The sequence below is a fragment of the Salmo trutta genome, chromosome 39 (genome assembly GCF_901001165.1).
Source record: "Salmo trutta chromosome 39, fSalTru1.1, whole genome shotgun sequence".
Lineage (NCBI taxonomy): Eukaryota > Metazoa > Chordata > Actinopteri > Salmoniformes > Salmonidae > Salmo > Salmo trutta.
This window is the reverse complement of record NC_042995.1, coordinates 16,865,319-16,888,148: the sequence shown is the minus strand read 5'-3', so window position 1 is coordinate 16,888,148 and position 22,830 is coordinate 16,865,319. Positions and strand designations below refer to the sequence as shown.

Sequence of the window (22,830 nt, the reverse complement as noted above, 5' to 3'; positions counted from 1 at the left end):
GAATCCAGTAGAAACCATTAGATACCAGTTCAGCCCACTAGACACCAGTAGCCATTCTCTACCTGAACAAACTGGATTTTCACCTAGGGAATTGATACATTGTTTATCTACACATACATGTATGATACCTACTTCGGTGTGTAGTTATCGTGTGTTTTTCCCCCTATTTATTATTTTTTATTTTTTTATATAAAAAAAATTATTGATATTTTTTTTAAAAAGTGTAATATATATATATATATATTTTTTTTTAAATATCAATTTTTTTATATAAAAAAATAATAAATAGGGGGAAAAACACACGATAACTACACACCGAAGTAGATATATATAATCTTAAAAAATAACCCCAGCCCCCCATCTCCGCAGGAGGTCTTTTGCCTTTTGGTAGGCCGTAGTTGTAAATAGGAATTTGTTCTTAACTTAACTGACTTGCCTAGTTAAATAAAGGTTAAATAAATAAAAAAAGAGTATTTTCATCCTTGTAAGTCATAAAACATTTTATGGAATGATTTCTTGAAGAGTGGGAATCCTGTTTTTAAAAAACTAAACAATTATCACATGACTTCAAGAGATCCGTGTGTTTTCTAACTAGTATAAAATGTTGATAATTCCATTTTTGCTTTTATTGTTAATTTTACAGTTTCACATAACATTACTCTTACTTTGAAGGATTAAAAAAACTTGCCCCGGAAGTTCTTCATTACTCTTGTAGGCTTCATGGGTGACAGAACGCAACACAAGCTAGCCATTGGCATTATCTGAAGAAAAAAAAATGTCTAAATTGGAGTTGTTGAGAGTGATTTTTAACCAACGATGTACAGGCGCTGCGGAGGAGATATTCAGAGCCGTTGCAAAAACGATATCAGAGTACCAGGACAACGTTTATCTATCGAAAGAGGACAACCGACGTCTACAGGGGCTGCTTGACATCATCCTGAAACCTGAGATAAAGTTGTATAGAGCAGGTGTGTTACTTTCTCAGTATTCAACATAAATGTTATACACATTTGCATTGTTGAGGATTTAATTCAGTGCAGCAGGAAGCTAGCCTGACGTGGCTAGAAAACCTATGTGCCTACAGCTAGCAAACCCGGCAACCATGTTGAGTTGCACACGATCAGGGGTTGTCACTAGTTACCACAGCCACACAACCAATCGGCTCTATCGTAAACATTTATGGTATGAATTTAAGGTTAGGTATAAGGTTAGCATTGGGTTAGGGTTAAAAACCTATTTTAAGAAGATAAATTGTAGAATAGGCGGTGTTTCTGACTTTGAAACAGAGACCGTGGCGTATGTATTGCAACAGTGTGGGCAGTATCAGTGGGAAAGAGAGCTTGCGATCTAGAATGAGGGAGAAGGGGAAACAGGAAATGAGTTTAACGAGTATATTGAGTAGAACATCCTTAGATATAGTCTCAAATATTTTATATTTTTTAAGAGCAATGGAGCTGGCAGGTAGGTTTTAGTTTCACCCTGTCACTGGCCCACACTCCAGGACAGTAGGTGGCGGTAATGCACCATAACGTTAGATGCCAAGATTAACCACACCAAATAAGACGTTTATGACTGGCTGTGGTCACTAGTGACGCAACTATGGCTGGGGACATCTTCATTACGCTAATTCTGTTGCAAAACAGTTATTAAACAGAAGCGAATGAAACGGGAGGAACCTACAGACGAAGAACCATATATGTGACATTTTTCCCCAAAAAAGAGATATACATGAAAAATTATTATTGGACACCCTTTTTCTATAGTGAACCGGTTTCACAAGCTTTCCACGCGCTAATTAACAATATTTTTACATTTAAAGATAGGCTCTCGTGGAATAACCGTTTATGTGCACCACTCAGAATGGACGGACAAGCGCACAACTTTTCTGTTGCTGATGAAAATCGACGAAATGTGGGAAAGAAACGTAAAACAAAACTAAAAGAATGGAAAGACAGGCAAAGGAAGATCTCACGGAATGCGGGAAAACCCTATACAAATCGTAAGGGTCAAGAAAAAACGGGGAAAAGCCGTCCAAAAGAGGTATGTGGAAGAACCGTATATCAAACAATCAAGCTAGCTAGCTATAGAGTACAGTAACTAACATGTATGTTCTGGGTTGTCTAATTTGTAACTATAGAGAAAACATATTAGCTAAAGTTCGTTGGCTACTAACTTATACACTATCGTTACAAATGTTATTGCTAGATTCTAGAAGAAACATAGCTAGCTACTTTTTCTCCATCCACCGGATGATTCGACATGGCTACAGTAGCTAGCTAGTTATATGTAACGTTACACTGTATCCTGCAGGGAAGAGAGTGTTTGTTCCACGACGTGCAGAAAGGATTGTGGAAAGTTGACTGATGAGCGCAAGCTGCATCTGTTCAACAGTTTCTACACTGTCCCATACGAGAAACAACAAGCGTTGATTCTCTCCGGCTTAGAACAGGTTAGAAATAGGACAAAACTCCTATTATTATAATAGCTATATTGAACACTTGCATAGTTTAACTTTGACAGTAATGATACGTACATTAACGTTAACTCTAAAAGTGCAGTGTTACACAATGGTGCAGTACAAACTCATTCTGTGTATAGGTTGGGAGTGTGTGAAAGATGGAGGTCCTGATCAAGCAATACCCCGAATGTGCTACAGTATATTAAATTCTGAATTTATCATTGTCAATTTTTATTGCAGCATGAGGATACAAAGGAAAACAAACGACGGAAACAAACCTTCAAATACCATGTACAGCAAGCAGCCAGAGATGTAATGTGTGCAAGGTCACTTTCATGTCTGTGTTCCAGCTAACCAACAGCCGTCTTCAGGCAAGTGAAAATATGAATTAATGTCTATATGAATATCAATTACAAACATATTGTATTCTAACATCCCATCAACATGCAAACATGTTGTTCTAACAATAAAATATCCTAATGCTTGACTGTGAAAGTTGTTTATTGATGTCAGGAACTTAAAAATGTTTCTGTTGTAATTTCAGTTGAGGATCCTTGGAATCTGTACGCCAGACAGAGCCACAGTCTATTTGAGGGATGGAAATCGTGGCTGATCTCCAAACCAAAACAAGGAGCTACACCTCAACCTCCCTATTTTGCAAGCCATTACCCTAGAGCATATGAGAGTCCTCTGCCCATCAAAAAAAAACAAGTACCAAGATCTGATGACCATGCTCAACTACTTGCCAGCTGCTGCACGCTCTTTTTTATAAATCACTGCAGAGTGAATCATTTGTTGTTAAACCAAGCTACATAATGAACCATTTTTTCTGTGAGTTTATGATCCCCTGAACCTGTATAGTATGTTGAATCAGAATACATTTCAGAAGACATGTCACCCCTACTGTAGGAAATTAAATGTATAGTAGGTGTTTTCTATGTGAATCAATTTGTGTATGATTTCAACCAGCACAATATATTGAATTCATTTAATTTTAAGATGTTGTTCCTAGTGTAGAAAATGTTATGTACAATGTGTTCTGTTGAGAATGATTTTGTGTGTGATCATTTGAACTTTTTTTTAATCTGAATGAATTAAAAACAAGTCATCACATACAGTATGTGAGTATTCATTTGATCTTGATTCCCTTTTTTTATTCATTACAATATACAGTACATCTCTCTGTCACCACATTTAGCATTAACTCTAAGCAGTTAATACTTATTTACTGCTGTCACCTCAGTACAGAAGGACATTTCTTGCCTTTAGCATGGGTTTAACGCAATTCAAAACTTAATTGCTGATCATAGTGTTAAACGCAAAGAGAATGGTTTTCTGAACGTTTTGTAATATTGACCTTAGGGACCTGCATAATGGACATGCATATTGGCACATCACATTGATCCGTATTTGATATGTACAAGTTGTGCTTCTTTTGATTGAATTAATGTAATTGTATTCTATTTTTGTAGTTATTCTATGGTATGTTCACATTGAGGGCTTCATTTTAAATGAGACTAAGATTTCATGACTCAACTTTTAAGAGAAGTCATCAGTGCTAAAGTTGATAGACCACCTTTATATGAACCTTGATACAAATGACTTAACTACATATTGCATTTAAGTTATTTACATGAAGGCCATCTGTACTTAAAACATATCAGGTGTTAAAAAAGGACATCTTACAAGTGTCATGCAACATGTCACATATACTGTTCTTCCACATTCTAAAAATTAAAACGGCAATAAAAAAAGTATTTTTTGAAATAACAAAAAAACATCAATTGTTGGAAGATATGACTATGGTGAATTATTTGTCAACCATAAAACACCTAATGTGGTACACACAATTGATAATATAAAAATAACTGATTATCTTAAAATTGAAAAATTGTCACATATATGGTTCTTCGTTTGGTTTTTAAAAACGGTGAACGGTTTCCATAATGAAAACGCCGCAGATATACTGTATGAGGAGATGCTTGTCTTCTCCCTAACAGTTGGATTTGATGTCCACAGAGCAGAACGGTGGGCTGTCAAGCTCATGCCTGTTCCTCTCTTTGGATTGGTGGATATATCTCGTTATTTGAATACTTTTTTGAATATTTGACGAGGGGTGTTGAAGTCAACGGACTGTATTCAATGCAGAATGAGACGCTATGCTATCCTCATGAATATGCATTGAAGTCTTGAATTTCAACAGGGACAACTCTGATATAAAGTGTTTTTTCTCAAAGTTACCAGGATGTCAGTGCATCATATTTATATCAGTGGCACCACATGTATTAAGGTATGTGTTTCTTATCATTCCATTTACTCCATTCCAGCCAATATTATTAGCGGTCCTCCTCCCACCAGCCTCCTGTGGTACACCTGTAATACACCTGTAATAACCTAAGTGTTACAAAACTTTTATATTACATTTGACATTTTAGTCATTTAGCAGACGCTCTTATCTAGAGCGACTTACAGTAGTGAAAACATACATTTCATACATTTCATTTTCATTTCATGCATTTTTTGTGGGAATCGATCTACCAACTGAGCCACCAACATGCTCTACCAACTGAGCCACAGGGAAGGCGATAATAGATTTTTTTTAAAAAGCCTAATTTATCAAAATGGCAATACATTTTTATCTTGACAAAATTCCACACTCATTGCCCCCCCATGCAAAAACTGCTCACTTGCGTAATAATGAATGACCTGCTTAATGTGGACATATTTGGGGTGGAGTAAACCCTCTCGCTTCACCTCTTCCCCTCTGCCATGACTCCACTAGCAGCCTGCCTGTGCATCATTTCTAGCCTGAACAGCCGCTAGTAGTCTCTGTTTCTGTCTTTTGACGTTCCAGCTATCGTTTCAACAGACATTGTGCATTGGCTAGCACACTGATTTCCCTGCTACCAGTGAATACATTAAACATCCTCCATTCAGGTTGCAAAATATGCTGGTGTCCTCCTTACTAACTTAAAATGGATAGGCAAAAAAACAAAAACGGGCAGAATATGCCTCCTGTCTTAATGAAACACTTTTCCAGTTAATAGCCAAATCAACTGAAATCAACACAATTATTGTATTTAGGGCTGTCCCTGACAACAACAAAAAATATTGGTTGACCGAGTGTATCTTTTTCTATATATAGACACCCCATGTGTTTTAATAAAATCAACTATATGCATTGAGCTTGTCTGATGCTTTAAGCTTACGATTTGATGCCTCGAGGGCGACAGAGATCTAGATAACCAGAAGAGCTTAACCTGACCCAACTATTCTCCTCCAGCTCCTGCCATTACTCTCCTGAAGTTGCCGGTAATAGGCTACACGAGGAGTAGGCAACCTTTCTCATGTGGAATGCCAATTTATCTTACCATTTCTGCGGATCTGTGTGCCAGTTATGGTTTTCATATGCACATTTTCATGAAACAGTTGAATGTAATTTATAATAACGTCTTCATATCTTAATCATTGTCATGTAGTTAATCAAAATTCTATCCAAATGAAAATGATAATTTTTAGGTTTGTAACTTCTATTGCCATTGCCAACTATGTAAAATTGCTTACATAAAGCCATCAAATAAAAAATATTGCAGCCTGCAGGTAAAAAATATCCTGATAAAAATAAATATCCTATAAATCACATTGGCTACATTTGGCCTGTTGGCAACGAACTTGAAACATTGTATTAATTGGGTCCAGCTGGAAGCTTGCTACTTGCAACATTGTATAAAATATAGTGAGCTCGGGACAGACACAGCTGTAGGCTATTTGCGCAAGTGATAAGAAGCAGTGGTTGACTTGGACAGGAGCTCATCAGAGCTGAGTACCGACGCCCTCACATTTTCAACCGCTTGAGCTACTGCTCCTCTTATAGAATATTATCTCTAAAGTATTGTGGAGCTCCTGCACCTAAATATAAACAGTACCATGACCCAAAATGAGTAGCGGAGCCTATTTCAGTCCAAGTCAAGCACTGATAAGAAGCCTATTTTTATGACGTTTCCACTGGATCAGAGCATGACATTTTCCCCTTTCACGCCGAGTGGTTATCGAAAGAGAGAGAGCTGGAAAGATTTTATTGTAAAATACTTTGCTTGCTGTTTGAGGTGAAGAAAACATTACTTTGAGAAGCTCCACAGGTCATTAGTGGTGGTGCATTAAGCCAGTCAGAAATACTTTCAGATCCGCAACTGGGCGCCTTTCTATGCCTACATTTGCACGCAGGCCAGGTAGCCTATAGGGCAACTTCCATGCGTGCACATCCTTACTCAACATTGACAGCAGCACTTCAAACAAAACACAGTGACTAAATTGACAGAAGTCAAATGGAATTCAATTAACCAAAACTTGTTTCTCACAAGTGTAGTATAGGTTGTGCACTGTGCAAACAATGTGTCCACTCTGACAATGAGAACAGGAAGACTGGAATAATAATATTGAATGCATTAAAATAAATGACCGTAACCAAAGTAAAACATTGAAGATTAGTAATTATAAGAATGAATGGTAAATGTACTACTGGTGATATACACTACCGGTCAAAAGTTTTAGAACACCTACTCATTCAAGAGTTTTTTTTCTTTATTTGTACTATTTTCTACATTGTAGAATAATAGTGACAACATCAAACCTATGAAATAACACATGGAATCATGTAGTAACCAAAAAAGTGTTAAACAAATCAAAATAAATGTTGATTCTTCAAAGTAGCCACCTTTTGCCTTGATGACAGCTTTGCACACTCTTGGCATTCTTTCAACCAGCTTCATGAGGTAGTCACCTGGAATGCATTTCAATTAACAGGTGTGCCTTGTTAATTTGTGGAATGTCTTTCCTTAATGTGTTTGAGCCAATCAGTTGTGTTGTGACAAGGTAGGGGTGGTATACAGAAGATAGCCCTATTTGGTAAAAGACCAAGTCCATATTATGGCAAGAACAGCTCAAATATGCAAAGAGAAACGACAGTCCATCATTACTTTAAGACATGAAGGTCAGTCAATACGGAAAATTAAAAGTTTCTTCAAGTGCAGTCGCAAAAACCATCAAGCGGTATGATGAAACTGGCTCTTATGAGGACAGTCACTTAAGGATGACCCAGAGTTACACCTGCTGCAGAGGATAAGTTCATTAGAGTTAGCGGCCTCAGAAATTGCAGCCCAAATAAATGCTTCAAAGTTCAAGTAACAGACACATCTCAGCATCAACTGTTCAGAGGAGACTGTGTGAATCAGGCCTTCAGGGTTGAATTGCTGCAAAGAAACCACTACTAAAGGACACCAATAAGAAGAAGAGACTTGCTTGGGCCAAGATACATGAGCAATGGACATTCGACCGGTGGAAATCTGTCCTTTGGTCTGGAGTCCAAATTGGAGATTTTGGGTTTCAACCGCCGTGTCTTTGTGAGACGGGTGTGGGTGAATGGGATTATCTCTGCATGTGTATTTCCCACCATAAAGCATGGAAGACGAGGTGTTATGGTGTGGGGGTGCTTTGCTGTTGACACTGACTGTGATTTATTTACAATTCAAGACACACTTAACCAGCATGGTAACCACAGCATTATGCAGCGATATGCCATCTGGTTTGCACTTAGTCCCACTATCATTTGTTTTTCAACAGGACAATGACCCAACACACCTCCAGGCTGTGTAAGGTCTATTTGACCAAGAAGGAGAGTGGTGGAGTGCTGCATCAGATGACCTGGCCTCCACAATCACCCAACCTCAACCCAATTGAGATGGTTTGAGATGAGTCAGACCACAGAGTGAAGGAAAAGCAGCCAACAAGTGCTCAGCATATGTGGGAACTCCTAGACTGTTGGAAAAGTATTCCAGGTGAAGCTGGTTGAGAGAATACCAAGAGTGTGCAAAGCTGTCATCAAGGCAAAGGGTGGCTACTTTGAAGAGTCTAAAATATATTTTGATTTAACAGTTTTGGTTACTACATGATTCCATATGTGTTATTTCATAGTTTTGATGTCTTCACTATTATTAGAAAATAGTACAAATAAAGAAAAACCCTTGAACGTGTAGGTGTTCTAAAACTTTTGACCGGTAGTGTATGTAATGAGGAATTGATATACACTAACAATCAAAAGCAAACAATTCACACAAGGAAGTTATGAAACAATGAATGTGCACAAATTGCCGGGAGAGAGCGCATTCTGGAGAGCGAAGTGCATTGTGCATCTGGGCGCATGTTCAATCTGACGTTTGCATTGGCCATGCAGCATTTACAGGGATATGACCTCAGCAGAAGTCAGGGCATTCATACTTCTTGCGCTTCACAGAGCAGTGCAGAGATGTTGTCAAGGAAGTGAGTTTGTGTTTATACAGGATGTACCACCCCCACCTACTGTCAACCAATCATGTCAATGCGGAGCTATACAGAGCCCTCCGCATTGTTACAAAATTTGGGAGGCGCATGGCGATGCGGTACAGAGCTCGATTTGGCCTCTGCATGACCTCTGCGTCCACACCCTCCATATGGAGTCTCCGACCACATTTTCAAATCAAGAATAGATTGGCTTTAGTCTAGGCCTCCGCAATGGATTAGTTCACAGAGATGGGCGCAGATATATATTTGTTACTGCTCGACTAAAACAATCTCGGTCGACCAACAGCCTAACGACCAAACAATCGACCAGTCGATTAATTGGGGTCAGCCCTAATTTGGTTTGACATTGCACAGTTGCCTATCACTTCCATAGATGTTTTGCTAGTTGTGGCTTAAGTTAGCCAATGTTTGTAGTGGCTGTTTAAAGATTTATAGACTACTTTCAAGGTGAAGAACCAACTAGTATTACATTGTAAAAGGTTGAACTTATCCTTAAACAGGGACCCCAATTTTTTTTATGTCAGAATTTGTCTACACTGTCAGTTGAATATGAAGCACTGCCTGACATAAGACAATGCATCAGCTTATAAATCTAACTCATCTTTTCTCCTTCCCTTCAGATTTTGAGCAGTTCATTGTCTCTGAAGTGGAGTTTCCCCCTGAGCAGCAGCACTTTGAACAAGAGTGGAGCCCCGATCTGGGGCAAGATGACTGGAACCCCATACAGATTAAAGAGGAACAGGAGGAATTCAGGATCATCCAGGAGGAGGAAGACTCTGTATTCACTCCTGCCTGGGTGAAAAGTGACTATGATCAGTACTCAACTCAGTCCTCACAAACCCAAAGTGAAGAATACAAAAACAGAACAAAACCTAAGCAAGTAAATTCTTCAAAGCCAACCAGTGGCTCTCGGCACCAGCACAAATCAAGGAGGACACAGGCAGAAAAGGGAAAAAGCTTTATCAGCTCCAAGGGTAGAAAATCAATGGATATGAAATCACCAGTGCAAAGGAAGTGTCAGACAGAAAATAAATCGTTTTGCTGTAGTGATTGTGGTGAACGTTTCACTCAGATGGGAAAACTGAATTCTCATAGGATCATGATACACTCCGGAGGTAATCAGTTTCGCTGTGATGAATGTGGCAAATGTTTTGCTCAGTGGGGATATCTGGATTCTCATATGAGGATTCACACAAGGGTGAATTGTGGCAAAGTATTCACTCAGTCTGACCGCTTCAAACCCTCCTTGACCACTTTGAAGGATCACACAGGAGAGAAATGTTATTGCTGTGGTGAATGTGGCAAATATTTTTCTAATGCTGGGTCCCTGAATTATCATAGGAGGTCGCACACAGAGGAGAAATCGCATCGCTGCCATGATTGTGGCAAATGTTTTTTTAAATTTAGGGATCTGAATATTCACAGGAGGATTCACACAGGGGAGAAACGTTTTCGCTGCCAGTTCTGTGGAAAATGTTATAATCAGCACACTTCTCTAAGTTATCACATGAAGAATCACACAGGAGACATCTTATAACTGTCATTGTGGCAAATATTTTCGTTATAAAGGTAATCTGACAGCACATTTGAGGATTCACACGAGGGAAATCAGATAATTGTTGCTATAGAAACAGATCTTTAAGCACTGGCAGTCACAAGTGCATATGAGGATAATCAGATGAGCAGTAAACTATTTTGCTGTCAGGATTGTTGTAAATGGTTCACTCCTTCCAATCTGAATGGTCTTGGGAGATGGAGGGGAGGAACCACATTAATACCATGACTGGCAAATCTTACACAACTGCCTTTCATTTGACACTGCGTATGAGACATTCACACAGGGGAGGAATCTTCCACGTTTTATGTAGAAAATGCTTTAGTGCCAGAAGTGCGTTGAATAGTCATCGGAGAACACACAGCGAAGAACAACCTTCAAAGCCTGAAAGGGTCACCTGAGGACATGCTTGAATAACCTTTACTCTGGTAGTCCTGAAGCCTTATTCTCTATTCAAATCACATTTTATTGGTCACATACACATATTTAGCAGATGTTATTGCGGGTGTAGCGAAATACTTGTGTTCCTAGCTCCAACAGTGCAGTAGTATCTAACAGTTAAAAAAATGCCCTGGGGGGGTAAGAAACAAAGGATCCAATTCGGGAAAGTTGTAATGCTGGGGAGTTACCGCCGCTCTGATATCCAACAGTACTTTCCGGCTGTATGTAATAACACAAAACGTTCTGGGCCAGTCATTTAAGAAATAACACAAAAAAATACAAATACTGCAAAGTTACTTAGCTAGAAGCAAAGCTGCCATGTCTGTCGGCACCATCTACGCATAACTATTAAAGGCCATAATCAGGACATATTCTGCTTAACTTGTCATTTTCCATTCTGTATTGGCTGTAACTTTCATTAAGTGTAAAGCTGTATTTTTCCACTGAGAACAGCACTTGTATGGTTAATTGTGTAGCCTGTCTCTTCCAGAAACCATTTAGTGTGTTTCATTGTTCAGTATCACCCATCGTCTATAATGATGCATGTATGTCTCATTCAGAATTAATATTCTTGTCATTCTGAAGAATAATTTGCCTTTGAGCCATTTGCCATTTTAGCAGTTGTATCTTGAAGAGGTTTCTGACTTTGTGCAGAGTGATCTCCCAGTAGGCCTCTACTGTTTGCAACATTAAATACTTTTTCTGAACTTGATGACCGCCACCTGGTTTGTCTCTTTTCACGCTGAAAATCTTCATTGGAGCCTTTAAGGTCATGATACACGTGGAATTTGTGGAGGTAATGTTGCTACTGTATCATGGGCTTAAGAGTACACATGGAGAGAAACATGACTGTGTCCTGTGTGGGGGAAGGGCATCACAGAAGATTGAGGCACATTTTGTAACTTCCACCTGTTTAGTGGAGACATGCCACAGTTCTTAATTTAAAAGTCATCCAGTTTTTCAGAAGTATCTAATCTGATTACAATATTTTTGTAATCAGATTAGTTTTGAATGTGTTGAAGTCTGTCCAGTGTTTTGGCGGGGAGTCGGTAGAGAATGGCGAGGCCAGATAAAACAAAGGTGTGAATGAGGGTTTCAGCAGTGGGGTCAGTAAGAGAGGGTCTCAGTCGTGAAATGTTTGTGAGGTGGAAGAAGGCTGACTTGGTGATTACTTCCCAAAAGATTCAATCAATATCATGAACGAACAGCATTAGGCCAAAATTAATGAGAAATACTCTTGGACATAAAGAAGGCAATATTATCTGGAAAGTATGCATTTTGAACGTACAAACCGGAATCCCTGTTTTTAATAACGTGGAAACAGACTTTGAACCAGAGCTGTGAGTTTCCTACAATACTCTGTACTGTTTAATAATTACATAATTCAAATCAAACTTGATTCACTTAGGAGCCGATTCACTCAGGAAATGTACGCCATTCCTAGGCATGCCTTTACTAAGCACTTCTCAGTAGTTGGTATTCAGACTAACCTTATGTATGTGCGCAACGAGATTTGTGGCTCCCTTGCGCGCACTGAATACATTTTGTTCAACCCCAGAAAACACACCCACTTGAGTGGCAGACTGAATCGATCAGGTAATTTGTTCAATTATTTTTTTCTGTTCATGTATCTAAAGCAATCCCTTTAAATACTGTGTACCTTTAATTTCAATTTGATCGGCACAACACTAATCTAGCCTACGGAGAATGCGTTCAGAATGAATATTTGTCTGTTTCAGAACCCACGGGTAGATTTACAAAAAAAACTCTATTACACATTTATCGTAAGGTAAGTATTCATGAATCCTAGGTTACTTCCAGGAAAAATAGGGTTGGAGAGCTTTTATGCATAAAAGAAAACTAAGGAGTGTACATTATTAGAAGGATATAAATGAACCCTGATTCCTCGCACTGATCATGGAACTGTGACAATAAGGTCCAAGTCTTGCGCTGCATGAAGAGTTCAAACTAGAATGATTTGGTCTGCGCTCTATTATTGTTTTCTAAGCTTAGATGTCCCGATTTACACTACAATTTGTATGAGGCCTTCATGAAATAATATCCACTTTTACTAGCGACCCTCCGTAACAACCACAAGCACGTGACAGCGTTTACAGAGGAAATAAATTAAGGTAGTCTAAACCAAACAATGTTATGGAATTATACGAAATGTAGGGTACCAACTAAAGGGAACTAACACTTAACGTGTTAAATAAGAGTGGTTAATACTGACGGTCACTACCTATATAGCGGCGAATAACATTTGACATAAAACAAATGTAGGAAACAGGAAATGTCGTAGCATATAATAATTAAAGCTTTCTAGAGAGCACATTTGGCGCGACTGTCAACTGTGCTCGGCTTTGCCTTGTCATCCCATTTGGCTTGCGTCTCCAAGTTTAGTCCTGAAAGTTATAAGAGCATCCAATTACAATTCTTTATAAAGGCACAGCATTCCATACTTCACAGTAGGAAAGGGGCAGAAATACCATTCATGTTGATTTGCTTCTGAGTTTGCTTCACATTTGTCTTCAGAAATCATAAAGGTAAACGGTCTTATCAGTTTATAAATTACAGTGCATGCAGATTGGTGTCATACCTATGGGGGGAAATTAAGTATATGTTTTTCCACTTGAAACAGACAGACAGAAAGGTATAACCTTATTCTTGGGATTCTCGCGGTAAAGTGGTGACATTATGAGGGAATGAAGTCAAGGTCAGAATATGGGTCATCTGTAAACACACCTCCATTTCTTTGATCTCCACCCCAAACACGTGCCTGGATGGCACTGGCGTTTTCCCCATGCTTCAGTTTAAGGTCAGACTTCCACTGGCGTTTTTCCCCATGCTTCGTTTCAAGGTCAGGCTGGCACTGGCATTTACCCATGCTTCAGTTCAAGGTCAGAATACGAATAGAGAGAGCAGTGCAAAAAAAGGGAATTAAGTTCCATTTACATGTGCAACTCGGTCTGAATTACCCCAATAGAACGTTTTACAAAAGTAAATCTATCACATCTAGAACATGTATTATCCAGAGTTTACATGACTTTTTTTTCTTCAGTTGTCCAAACCCTGCCTTTTAATTTCCATCTGATGCAGGTCAGCGTTTTTCTTCATGAATCTTGTTCTAGGGGCAGATCACTTGCTCGCACAGCAACAAAGTCATAAAATCTGATTTGACCTCAACCTTAAATTAAGACCAAAGAGCAAAAACATTTTTTCATAATTGTTTTAATATAGCTAATTTTGACTTTGCAGCTGACCCATCTAGTGGAAATCGTTCAATTTGTCCTCATCGACAAGACTCAACCCAATAAACGTCAACCGGCTCTTCTGACAGGTCTCTTTGTCTAAATCTTTTTTCTTCTGTTTTAGTCCTGTTCTCTTTCTTTGTGGACTTTATTCATACGTTTTAACAGTTGAGCCGTACGACTGAATCTTTTCCCACAGACAGAGCAGCCATATTCCTCTCCTGTGTGAGTCAGTTTGTGTATGGTTAGGTTCCCCTTGACGCTGAAGCTTTTCCCACAGTCACCACCGCTAAAGGGTTTCTCTCCTGTGTGAGTCAGTCTATGCTTCTTTAGCGAGTCCTTTAAATTGAAACTTTTCCCAGTCACCACAGCTAAATGGTTTTACTCCCATGTCAGTCAGATAATGCATGTTTAGGGGCTGCTTGCGATTGAAGCTCTTCCCACAGTCACCACAGCTAAATGGTTTCTCTCTTGTGTGAGTCAGTTTATGCATGGTTAGGTGTCCCTTCTGTTTGAAGCTCTTCCCACAGTCACTACAGCTAAATGATTTCTCTCCTGTGTGAGTCCGAACATGTTCGGTTAGGTTACTCTTGAGACTGAAGCTTTTCCCGCAGTCACCACAACTAAATGATTTCTCCCCTGTGTGAGTCCGTATATGTTGGGTTAGGTTCCCCCTGCGATTAAAGCTCTTCCCACAATCACCACAGCTAAATGTTTTCTATCCTGTGTGAATCATCATATGCTTGGAAATATTTACTTGGAAGGTCTTGCCACAAAGGGGAAGGGCAGGTTTACCCATTGTGACACAGTCTGACATAGGCCTTCAGTTTACAGGTAGAGTTGTAGCATTCACTGGTTCTCTTCTTGGCGAGACTCACATGCATCTGCATGTCAGATTTTAGAGCAAACGTTTCACCACAGTCACGGCAGCGGAGAGTTTTTCTAGCTGTGGTGCTGGGTTTGGAACAGTGTTTCTCCAATGGTGAGTTGTGATCCAATGGTGGGCTGGGATCTAATGTTGGGCTGCTGTCGAGTCCCATTGGGTTGCTGCTTTCGGCTGTGCTGGTGCTGGATGCATTGTTTTGATTATTTGGAGGGTCACAGGGAATGCTGAGAGCCTTAAGCAGAGTCACAGTGCCAAAAGGTGTGAGATTCACTTGTTTAGGGTCACACTCTCTGTTCTCCAGTCTGGATTTGAGGAGGACTGAAGTGGGTCCTCCTGATCACATTCACTTGTCACACAGGGAGGAGCGAATATGGATTATTTGGTATCAAAGAGTTCTTGAAGCGGTTCTTCCTCCTGACTGGTCCTGACTTCCTCCTCTTTAATCTGTGTGGGCTCAGTGTTCTCCTGCCCCAGACTAAGGCTCTGCTCCTGCTCACAGTGCTCAGGGAGAACCTCCTCTTCAGAGACAGCAGGAGAGAGCTGCAGGGAGTCTGGGGGGAAGGAGATGGGGAGTAGAGGTTATACAGTCTTTACACATCAGGGTTGGGGTGAATACGAATTAAAAGTGGAAATCTGCAAACAATAGCAAAGTGGACACACTGCCATTGTTTTGGTAAAGAGCTGAGGGATGGGCCTGGAGAAATGTAAGCGCTGTCAAATCCAGACCGAGTTATGGGTGCAAGGATTGACCAGCTATGATATCAAAATTATAGATTTAACTATGTTTTAAGGCTATACTGTTTTTGATAACAGTCACATTGTGTAGAAACACTGTGGTAAAACAAGCATATATTTGGGGTTCTGATTGGGTATGACAGTTGAAGTAAGCTAATGAAGCATTATATTAGGGTTAGTTATATTCTTCAAGAGTTATTGGGTATATACACTGAGTGTACAAAACATTAGGAATACTTTCGTAATATTGAGTTGCAGAACAGCCTCAATTCGTAAGGGCATGAACTCTACAAGGTGTTGAAAGCATTCCACAGGGATGCTGGCCCATGTTGACTCCAATGCTTCCAACAGTTGTGTCAAGTTGGCTGGATGTCCTTTGGCTGGATGTCCACACGGGAAACTGTTGAGCGTGAAAAGCCCAGCAACGTTGCAGTTTGACACAAACCAGTGCACCTGGCACCTACTACCCCGTTCAAAGGCACTTAAAAGTGTTGTCTTGCCCATTCACCATCAATGGCACACATACACAATCCATGTCTCAAATATCTTTCTTTAACCAGTCTCCTCCCCTTCATCTACACTGAATTAAGTGGATTTAACAAGTCACATCAATAAGGGATCATAACTTTCATCTGGTCAATCTATATCATGGAAAAGTGTATAATTTAGGTGTTCCTAATATTTTGTTTTGTATTATCGGTGTATAATTAATTTAAAAGAAAAAAAAATACCAATCGCAGTAAATTCGATTAGTCAACTGAAATTCAAATTCAGTCATTTGAAAACCGTAAGCTATTTTTGATAACTTCTCAAAAATCTATTTCAAAAGTTTTGACTGTCAAAACATACGATTCATCTGTAAAACTAACGAGACATTATTTGTTTGCAACACACAAAGTGGACGAGGAAGCATGTTTTAATTAAGCAATAAGGCACACGGGGCAGTGCTATATAATGAATACAGTCATAGGTAAATGGCGTCGTTCGGCCCGACGCGAAGCAGTCATTATATAGCATTATATATATTATGTAGTCATTATATAGCACTGACTCGCATGCCTTATTGCTTTTATAAAACGATTACCAACATATTGTTCAGGTTGTCCATGTTACAGACGTGTGCGTGTCAGTTGCATTTTCGGTTGTTTTAGCTTTTTTTCTATTGGCATTTACTTGGATATATCCATAATAATCAAGTTGATGTGTGATTTCGCCTGGCTCAGAAAAAATGTCTGGACACTTCACTTTTTTTTGGCACAGGGGAAATCACAATTCAAGAGTGAAACATCTTTCCAATGTCAGTCAGCAAGGCAAATGCCGTGTTCATGTGCTATCAGAAACCCGGAACCTCAGAGTTAAAACGAAACGGACACTTTGTTGCATAGAGCTTCCTATTGGTTGAATCTGTTACTTCCGAATTGGGAAACTTATCTTTCTACAATGAGTTAGTAAGTCAAACATTTTAGAGTTTCCTAGTTCCGACTAGGACGTGAACGTTACATTATAGTAATCCACGCTGTCACAAACCAAATAGTAGGTTAGAAGCAAGGAGAAATAATGTACAGGTTGAGATACAGTCAAGAGATGATTCGGACAGCAACATGATCTCATGAAGTGGAAGCGCAGGGATGCAGATGGAACTGTTAGCAGGCAAAGGTGTGCCTGTGTCTGCGAATATAGCACGGCTTGGACCGCTGCTCGTCCAATCAGTATCCAGGATACATACAAACCATTTTACAAGTTCACAAGAAGGCGCAGCAGGGTATGCGATGTTGAAAATTTACCGGGTCAGTAATTGTTTTTACCGGAAAACTAACCAACTAGTCAGAGATCAAGGAAGCACTTCAGAGAAGAGGTTCATGTCTCTTTTTTTAACAAAATGAAAACGGATATATCTCGTTATTTAACAAAATATTAAGGTGGCAACTAACTGTGGACAATATGCCGATGGAAATATGCTAGTCGATAATCGTAGTATTTCCAAAGAAATGTGAAACATGCTAATTGATAACCTGTTAGCTAAGGTTTTTATGACACCATAATCACAAAACATGAGGCAGGTTTTTATTGACCCAAGTTTATACGACAAACTCAATGTCACAAAAAAAATACACAGCTATAGGATACTTTTTTTTAAAGATCAACAAAAATTGTATAATCTGTTCGACAGGGGTGAATTTTTCTTTTGTCAAACTTTATTGCGACAAATGATAGAAATGGCGTTTTTCAAATAAGTGATTGCCTAATAATAAGGTAATAAGGTCAAGAGATGTAATCTCGTATCTAACTATACATTAATAAATTATTGCGTTCTATCCATGCTCGCTTTTGCAGCTATCTGAGACATGAAGCAGATACACTACATGGCCAAAAGTATTTGGACACCTGCTCGTCGAACATCTCATTCCAAAATCATGGGCATTAATATGGAGTTGGTCCCTCCGTTGCTGCTATAACAGCCTCCACTCTTCTGGGAAGGCTTTCCACTTGATGTTGGAACATTGCTGCTATAACAGCCTCCACTCTTCTGGGAAGGCTTTCCACTAGATGTTGGAACATTGCTGCGGGGACATGCTTCCATTCAGCCACAAGAGCATTAGTGAGGTCGGGCACTGATGTTGGGCAATTGGGCCTGGCTCGCAGTCGGCGTTCCAATTCATCCCAAAGGTGTTTGATGGGGTTAAAGTCAGGTCTCGGTGTTGGCCAGTCAAGTTATTCCACATCGATCTCGACAAACCATTTCTGTATGGCCCTCGCTTTGTGCCCGGAGGCATTGTCTTGCTGAAACAGGAAAGGGCCTTCCCTAAACTGTTTCCATAAAGTTGGAAGCACATGATCGTCTAGAATGTCATTGTATGCTGTACCGTTAAGATTTCCCTTCACTAGAACTAGGGCCTAGCTCAAACCATGAAAAACAGTCCCAGACCATTATTCCTCCTCCACCAAACTTTACATTGGAGCTGCTAGTGTTCTCCTGACATCCAACAAACCCAGATTTGTCCATTGGACTGCCAGATGGTGAAGTGGGATTCATCACTCCAGAGAACACATTTCCACTTCTCCAGAGTCCAATGGCAGCGAGCTTCACACCACTCCTGCCGACGCTTGGCATTGCGCATGGTGATCTTAGGCTTGTGTGTGGCTGCTCAGCCATGGAAACCTATTTCATGAAGCTCCCGATGAATAGTTATTGTGCTGACATTGCTTCCAGAGGCAGTTTGGAACTCGGTAGTGTGTGTTGCAACCAAGGACAGAATTTTTACGGGTTATGCGCTTCAGCAGTTCCAGCAGTTCTGTGAGCTTGTGTTGCATACCACTTTGCAGCTGAGCCGTTGTTGCTCCTAGACGTTTCCACTTCACAATAACAGCACTTACAGTTGACCAGGGGGCAGCTCTAGCAAGGCATAAATGTGACAAACTGACTTGTTGGAAAGGTGGCATCCTATGAAGGTGCCACATTGAAAGTCACTGAGCTCTTCAGTAAGGCCATTCTACTGCCAATGTTTGTCTATGGAGATTGCATGGCGGTGTGCTTGATTTTATACACCTGTCAGCAATTTGAAGGGGTGTCCACATACTTCTGTATACATTGTGTAGGTGGGAGGGCATACAGGCTGTCGCAAATATAGGCTATTAATGCGCAATTTGCCTAAATGGATAATGGAAACACTTTAACCACATTTTTATTTCGACATTCTAGCTTTTTGAGAACTTTTTTTGTGTGCGACTTCATTACTCCAGCTGTTTTTAATCGACACAAGACAGTTCAATGGAAACGCTCCTTAGCATGCAATTGTCAGGTGGATTTTTCTTTTGTCAAACATTTTTTATAGCGACAAATGATGGAAACTGAATTTTTCAAATAAATTATGATTGCAGAAGGTATGCAGGGCACGTGATATCATCACGTGACTATAAAGCTCCACTGGACATTTCATTCTAAATGCCTATTGCTTGCTAAATATATTTTTTCCAAATATAAAATGTAGATGTGTCTTTGCAGAACAAGGCTTATCCTGACTTTCAAGAATGCCTGAATTGTTCTGCCTTGCTTTTCGGGTTGGCTGGATGCAAGTTTCACCACAGCATGCATGGTCCGTGGTGATATGTTGCAACATGCAAATTATATCCATGTTGACTATTGCGGGTTACCGGAGACAATAACCAAACAATGAAGTAAAGGAGCCTATGAGCCAGTTTATGCTTGATCTGAAAATGTGGTCGGAGGCGCCGTATGGATGGTGTGAAGCAAACGCAGAGGCCAAATTGAGCTCTGTACCACATCTCCGTGCGCCTCTCAAATGTAGCAATGTGGATGGCTTCACGTAGCTCCGGAATGACATGACGGGGTGACGGTAGGTGGGGGCGGGAGGTCCTGTATGAACACAAACTCACTTCCTTCACCACTTCCTTCACAACAGCTGTGCACTGCTCCACGAAGCGCAATAAGTATGAATGCTCTGACTTCTACAGAGTCATTAAAGCCCATTTCCTCTCTCATCGACGCCTCTCGTTGATTACCTTTGACTATTTTCTGGCTCTCAGGTGGGCGATGGTGTTCTTGGAGCGACTGTGGGCCATGATGTCCTTCTACTTCCAGGATGCCAGCCCAGACATGCAGGTGTGTGCCTTTCCAAAACAAATTATTCAGACCCCTTGACTTTTTTCCACATTTTGTTACATTACAGCCTAATTCTCAATCTACACACAATACCCCTTATGACAAAGCAAAAACCGTTTTTTAGACATTTCTGCTATTTCATTAAAAATGAAAAAATGAAATATCAAATTTATTTAAGTATTCAGACCCTTTACTCAGTACTTTGTTGAGGCACTTTTGGCAGTGATTACAGTCTCGAGTCTTCTTGGGTATGATGCTACAAGCTTGGCACACCTGTATTTGGGGAGTTTCTCACATTCTTCTCTGCAAATCCTCTCAAGCTCTGTCAGGTTGGATGGGGAATGTTGCCGCAAAGCTATTTTCAGGTCTCTCCAGAGATGTTAGATCAGGTTCAAGTCCGGGCTCTGGCTGGGCCACTCAAGGACATTCAGAGACTTGTCCCAAGCCACTCCTGTGTTGTCTTGGCTGTGTGCTTAAGGTCGTTGTCCTGTTGGGGCGCTCAGGACCTCAGACTGGACCTTCAGCCTAGTCTGAGGTCCTGAGCACTCTAGAGCAGGTTTTCATCAAGGATCTCTCTGTACTTTGCTCTGTTCATCTTTGCCTCGATCCTGACTAGTCTCCCAGTCCCTGCCTCTGAAAAACATCCCCACAGCATGATGCTGCCTCCACCATGCTTCACCGTAGGGATGGTGCCAGGTTTCCTCCAGACGTAATTCTTGGCATACAGGCCAAAGAGTTGGCAGGCCAAACCAAATCTTGGTTTCATCAGACCAGAAAATCTTGTTTCTCATGGTCTGGGAGTCTTTAGGTGCCTTTTGGCAAACTCCAAGCGGGCTGTCATGTGCCTTTTACTGAGGAGTGGCTTCCGTCTGGCCACTCTACCATAAAGGCCTGATTGGTTGAGTGCTGCAAAGATGGTTGACCTTCTGGAAGGTTCTCCCATCCTTACAGAGGAACTCTAGAGCTCTGTCAGAGGAACCTTGGGGACCTTCAATGCTGCAGACATCTTTTGGTACCCTTCCTCAGATTTGTGCCTCGACCCAATCCTGTCTCGGAGCTCTACGGACAATTCCTTCAACCTCATGACTTTGTTTTTGCTCTGACATGCAGGTGTGTGCCTATCCAAAACATGTCCAATCAATTGAATTTTCCCAAGGTTGATTACAATCAATGAAAACAGGATGCACCTGAGCTCATTTTCGAGTCTCAGAGCAAAGGGTCTGAATACTTATGTAAATAAGGTATGTTTTTTATTTTGAATAAATTCCCTCTCCAAAAAATGTCTAAAAACGTGTTTTCGCTATTGTGTGTAGATTCTGTATTGTGTGTAGATTGCTGAGGAAATTGTTTTATTTAATCAATTTTAGAATAAGGCTGTAATGTAACAAAATGTGGAAAAAGTCAAGGCACTGGTGGGGGGTTCCAGGAATAGGGCACAGTGTAGTCGATGGTGCTGAGTCTGAGGGTTTGGAGGATGGGGGTGGCAAAGTACCGTTCGAAAAAGCTGGCTTCCCTGTCTGTCTTGTGGATGTTGGTGACCAAGTTGGATAGTCCCTGTGCCCTAATGATGTTAAGGATGTCTGGGACCCCCTTCCCCCCGTTCTCACCTGCTTTGTACAGGGTGCTGCGTTTGAGTCGCTCCATCTGGCTCCCCCAGACAAAGGTGAACATCATACGTTCTATCTTCTTGCTGGTTGCTCTGTCTGGAGGAAACACCCTGCCTAGGTACAGGAGAATGGGGAGATCGATTGCCTTCAAGAGCAGGATCTTAGCCGTCATTGTGAGGGACCGAGCGCTCTATTCGCAGATTTTCTGTTGGACATGGTGGATGGTCTCCTCCCAGCTGACAGAGCATTATTTTACTGCAAACTGTAAATTACTTTAAATAAGTGTTTGCCAACAGGTTAAATGTGTTGTAATTCCTATAAAAATGTATTTCTATGTACTTAATTAAACTGGTATTGTTTTCAAGTAAAACACTTTTTTTTTAAAGTATATATATATATATATGACATTGTATGGGCTAGTACTTTCAGGAAGATAACAGTATTGTCTATGATCATCTATGGCCCTTGAAAGGTATAATATGACAACAAAAAAACATTGGATATGGTGCTTTTGGTTTTCAGCATAAAATGGGATGAGGCTCAGCTAGGCTCAGCTAAGGCTCTGTTAAATACAGTAATACAGTAAAGGGTGTGGACTGGATATAGGGGTGTGTTTGGATGAGAAATGTTGCATGGAATGTTTTTACAGCCTTATTTGGATAAGAGCGTTTCCAGTAAGTGATGGTGTAAAAAAGACTCACCATATTCTATATCTATGGTAAAAACAATAAGCATATGTACTAGAAATTAACAACATTAATACCGTTTTTCTCAAGATCTTGAGACTAATACAACCTCATAGTTTGTCTGAGGTTAAGATTACTCCAGTGCTAAAGCCTTTATTCAAGTTGATAACCAGTAACCATAATAAAAAACATTATTTACTCAATTATTAAATAATGATTCTGCAAACCATAGGAATAATTCCTACTGTCAGAGA

The 22,830-nt window shown here is 40.2% G+C and overlaps 1 protein-coding gene and 2 long non-coding RNA genes across 3 annotated transcripts; all 3 read left to right on the top strand.

Annotated features, from left to right (window-relative positions):
• The first annotated feature begins 483 nt into the window (after window positions 1-483).
• LOC115179392 (zinc finger protein 160-like) lies at window positions 484-10,717 on the top strand. The gene is made up of 2 exons (XM_029740873.1): window positions 484-968; window positions 9,415-10,717. Exons 1-2 carry the CDS (start codon window positions 776-778, stop codon window positions 10,329-10,331), a joined length of 1,110 nt encoding a protein of 369 aa, XP_029596733.1. The 5' UTR covers window positions 484-775; the 3' UTR covers window positions 10,332-10,717.
• LOC115179393 (uncharacterized) lies at window positions 1,905-2,743 on the top strand. The gene is made up of 2 exons (XR_003872891.1): window positions 1,905-2,040; window positions 2,699-2,743. It is a non-coding gene; the product is annotated as an uncharacterized LOC115179393 (long non-coding RNA).
• A 1,614-nt stretch (window positions 10,718-12,331) lies between the features above and the next one.
• LOC115179391 (uncharacterized) lies at window positions 12,332-22,260 on the top strand. Its single transcript, XR_003872890.1, has 3 exons — window positions 12,332-12,386; window positions 20,208-20,283; window positions 21,904-22,260. It is a non-coding gene; the product is annotated as an uncharacterized LOC115179391 (long non-coding RNA).
• Window positions 22,261-22,830: the final 570 nt, after the last annotated feature.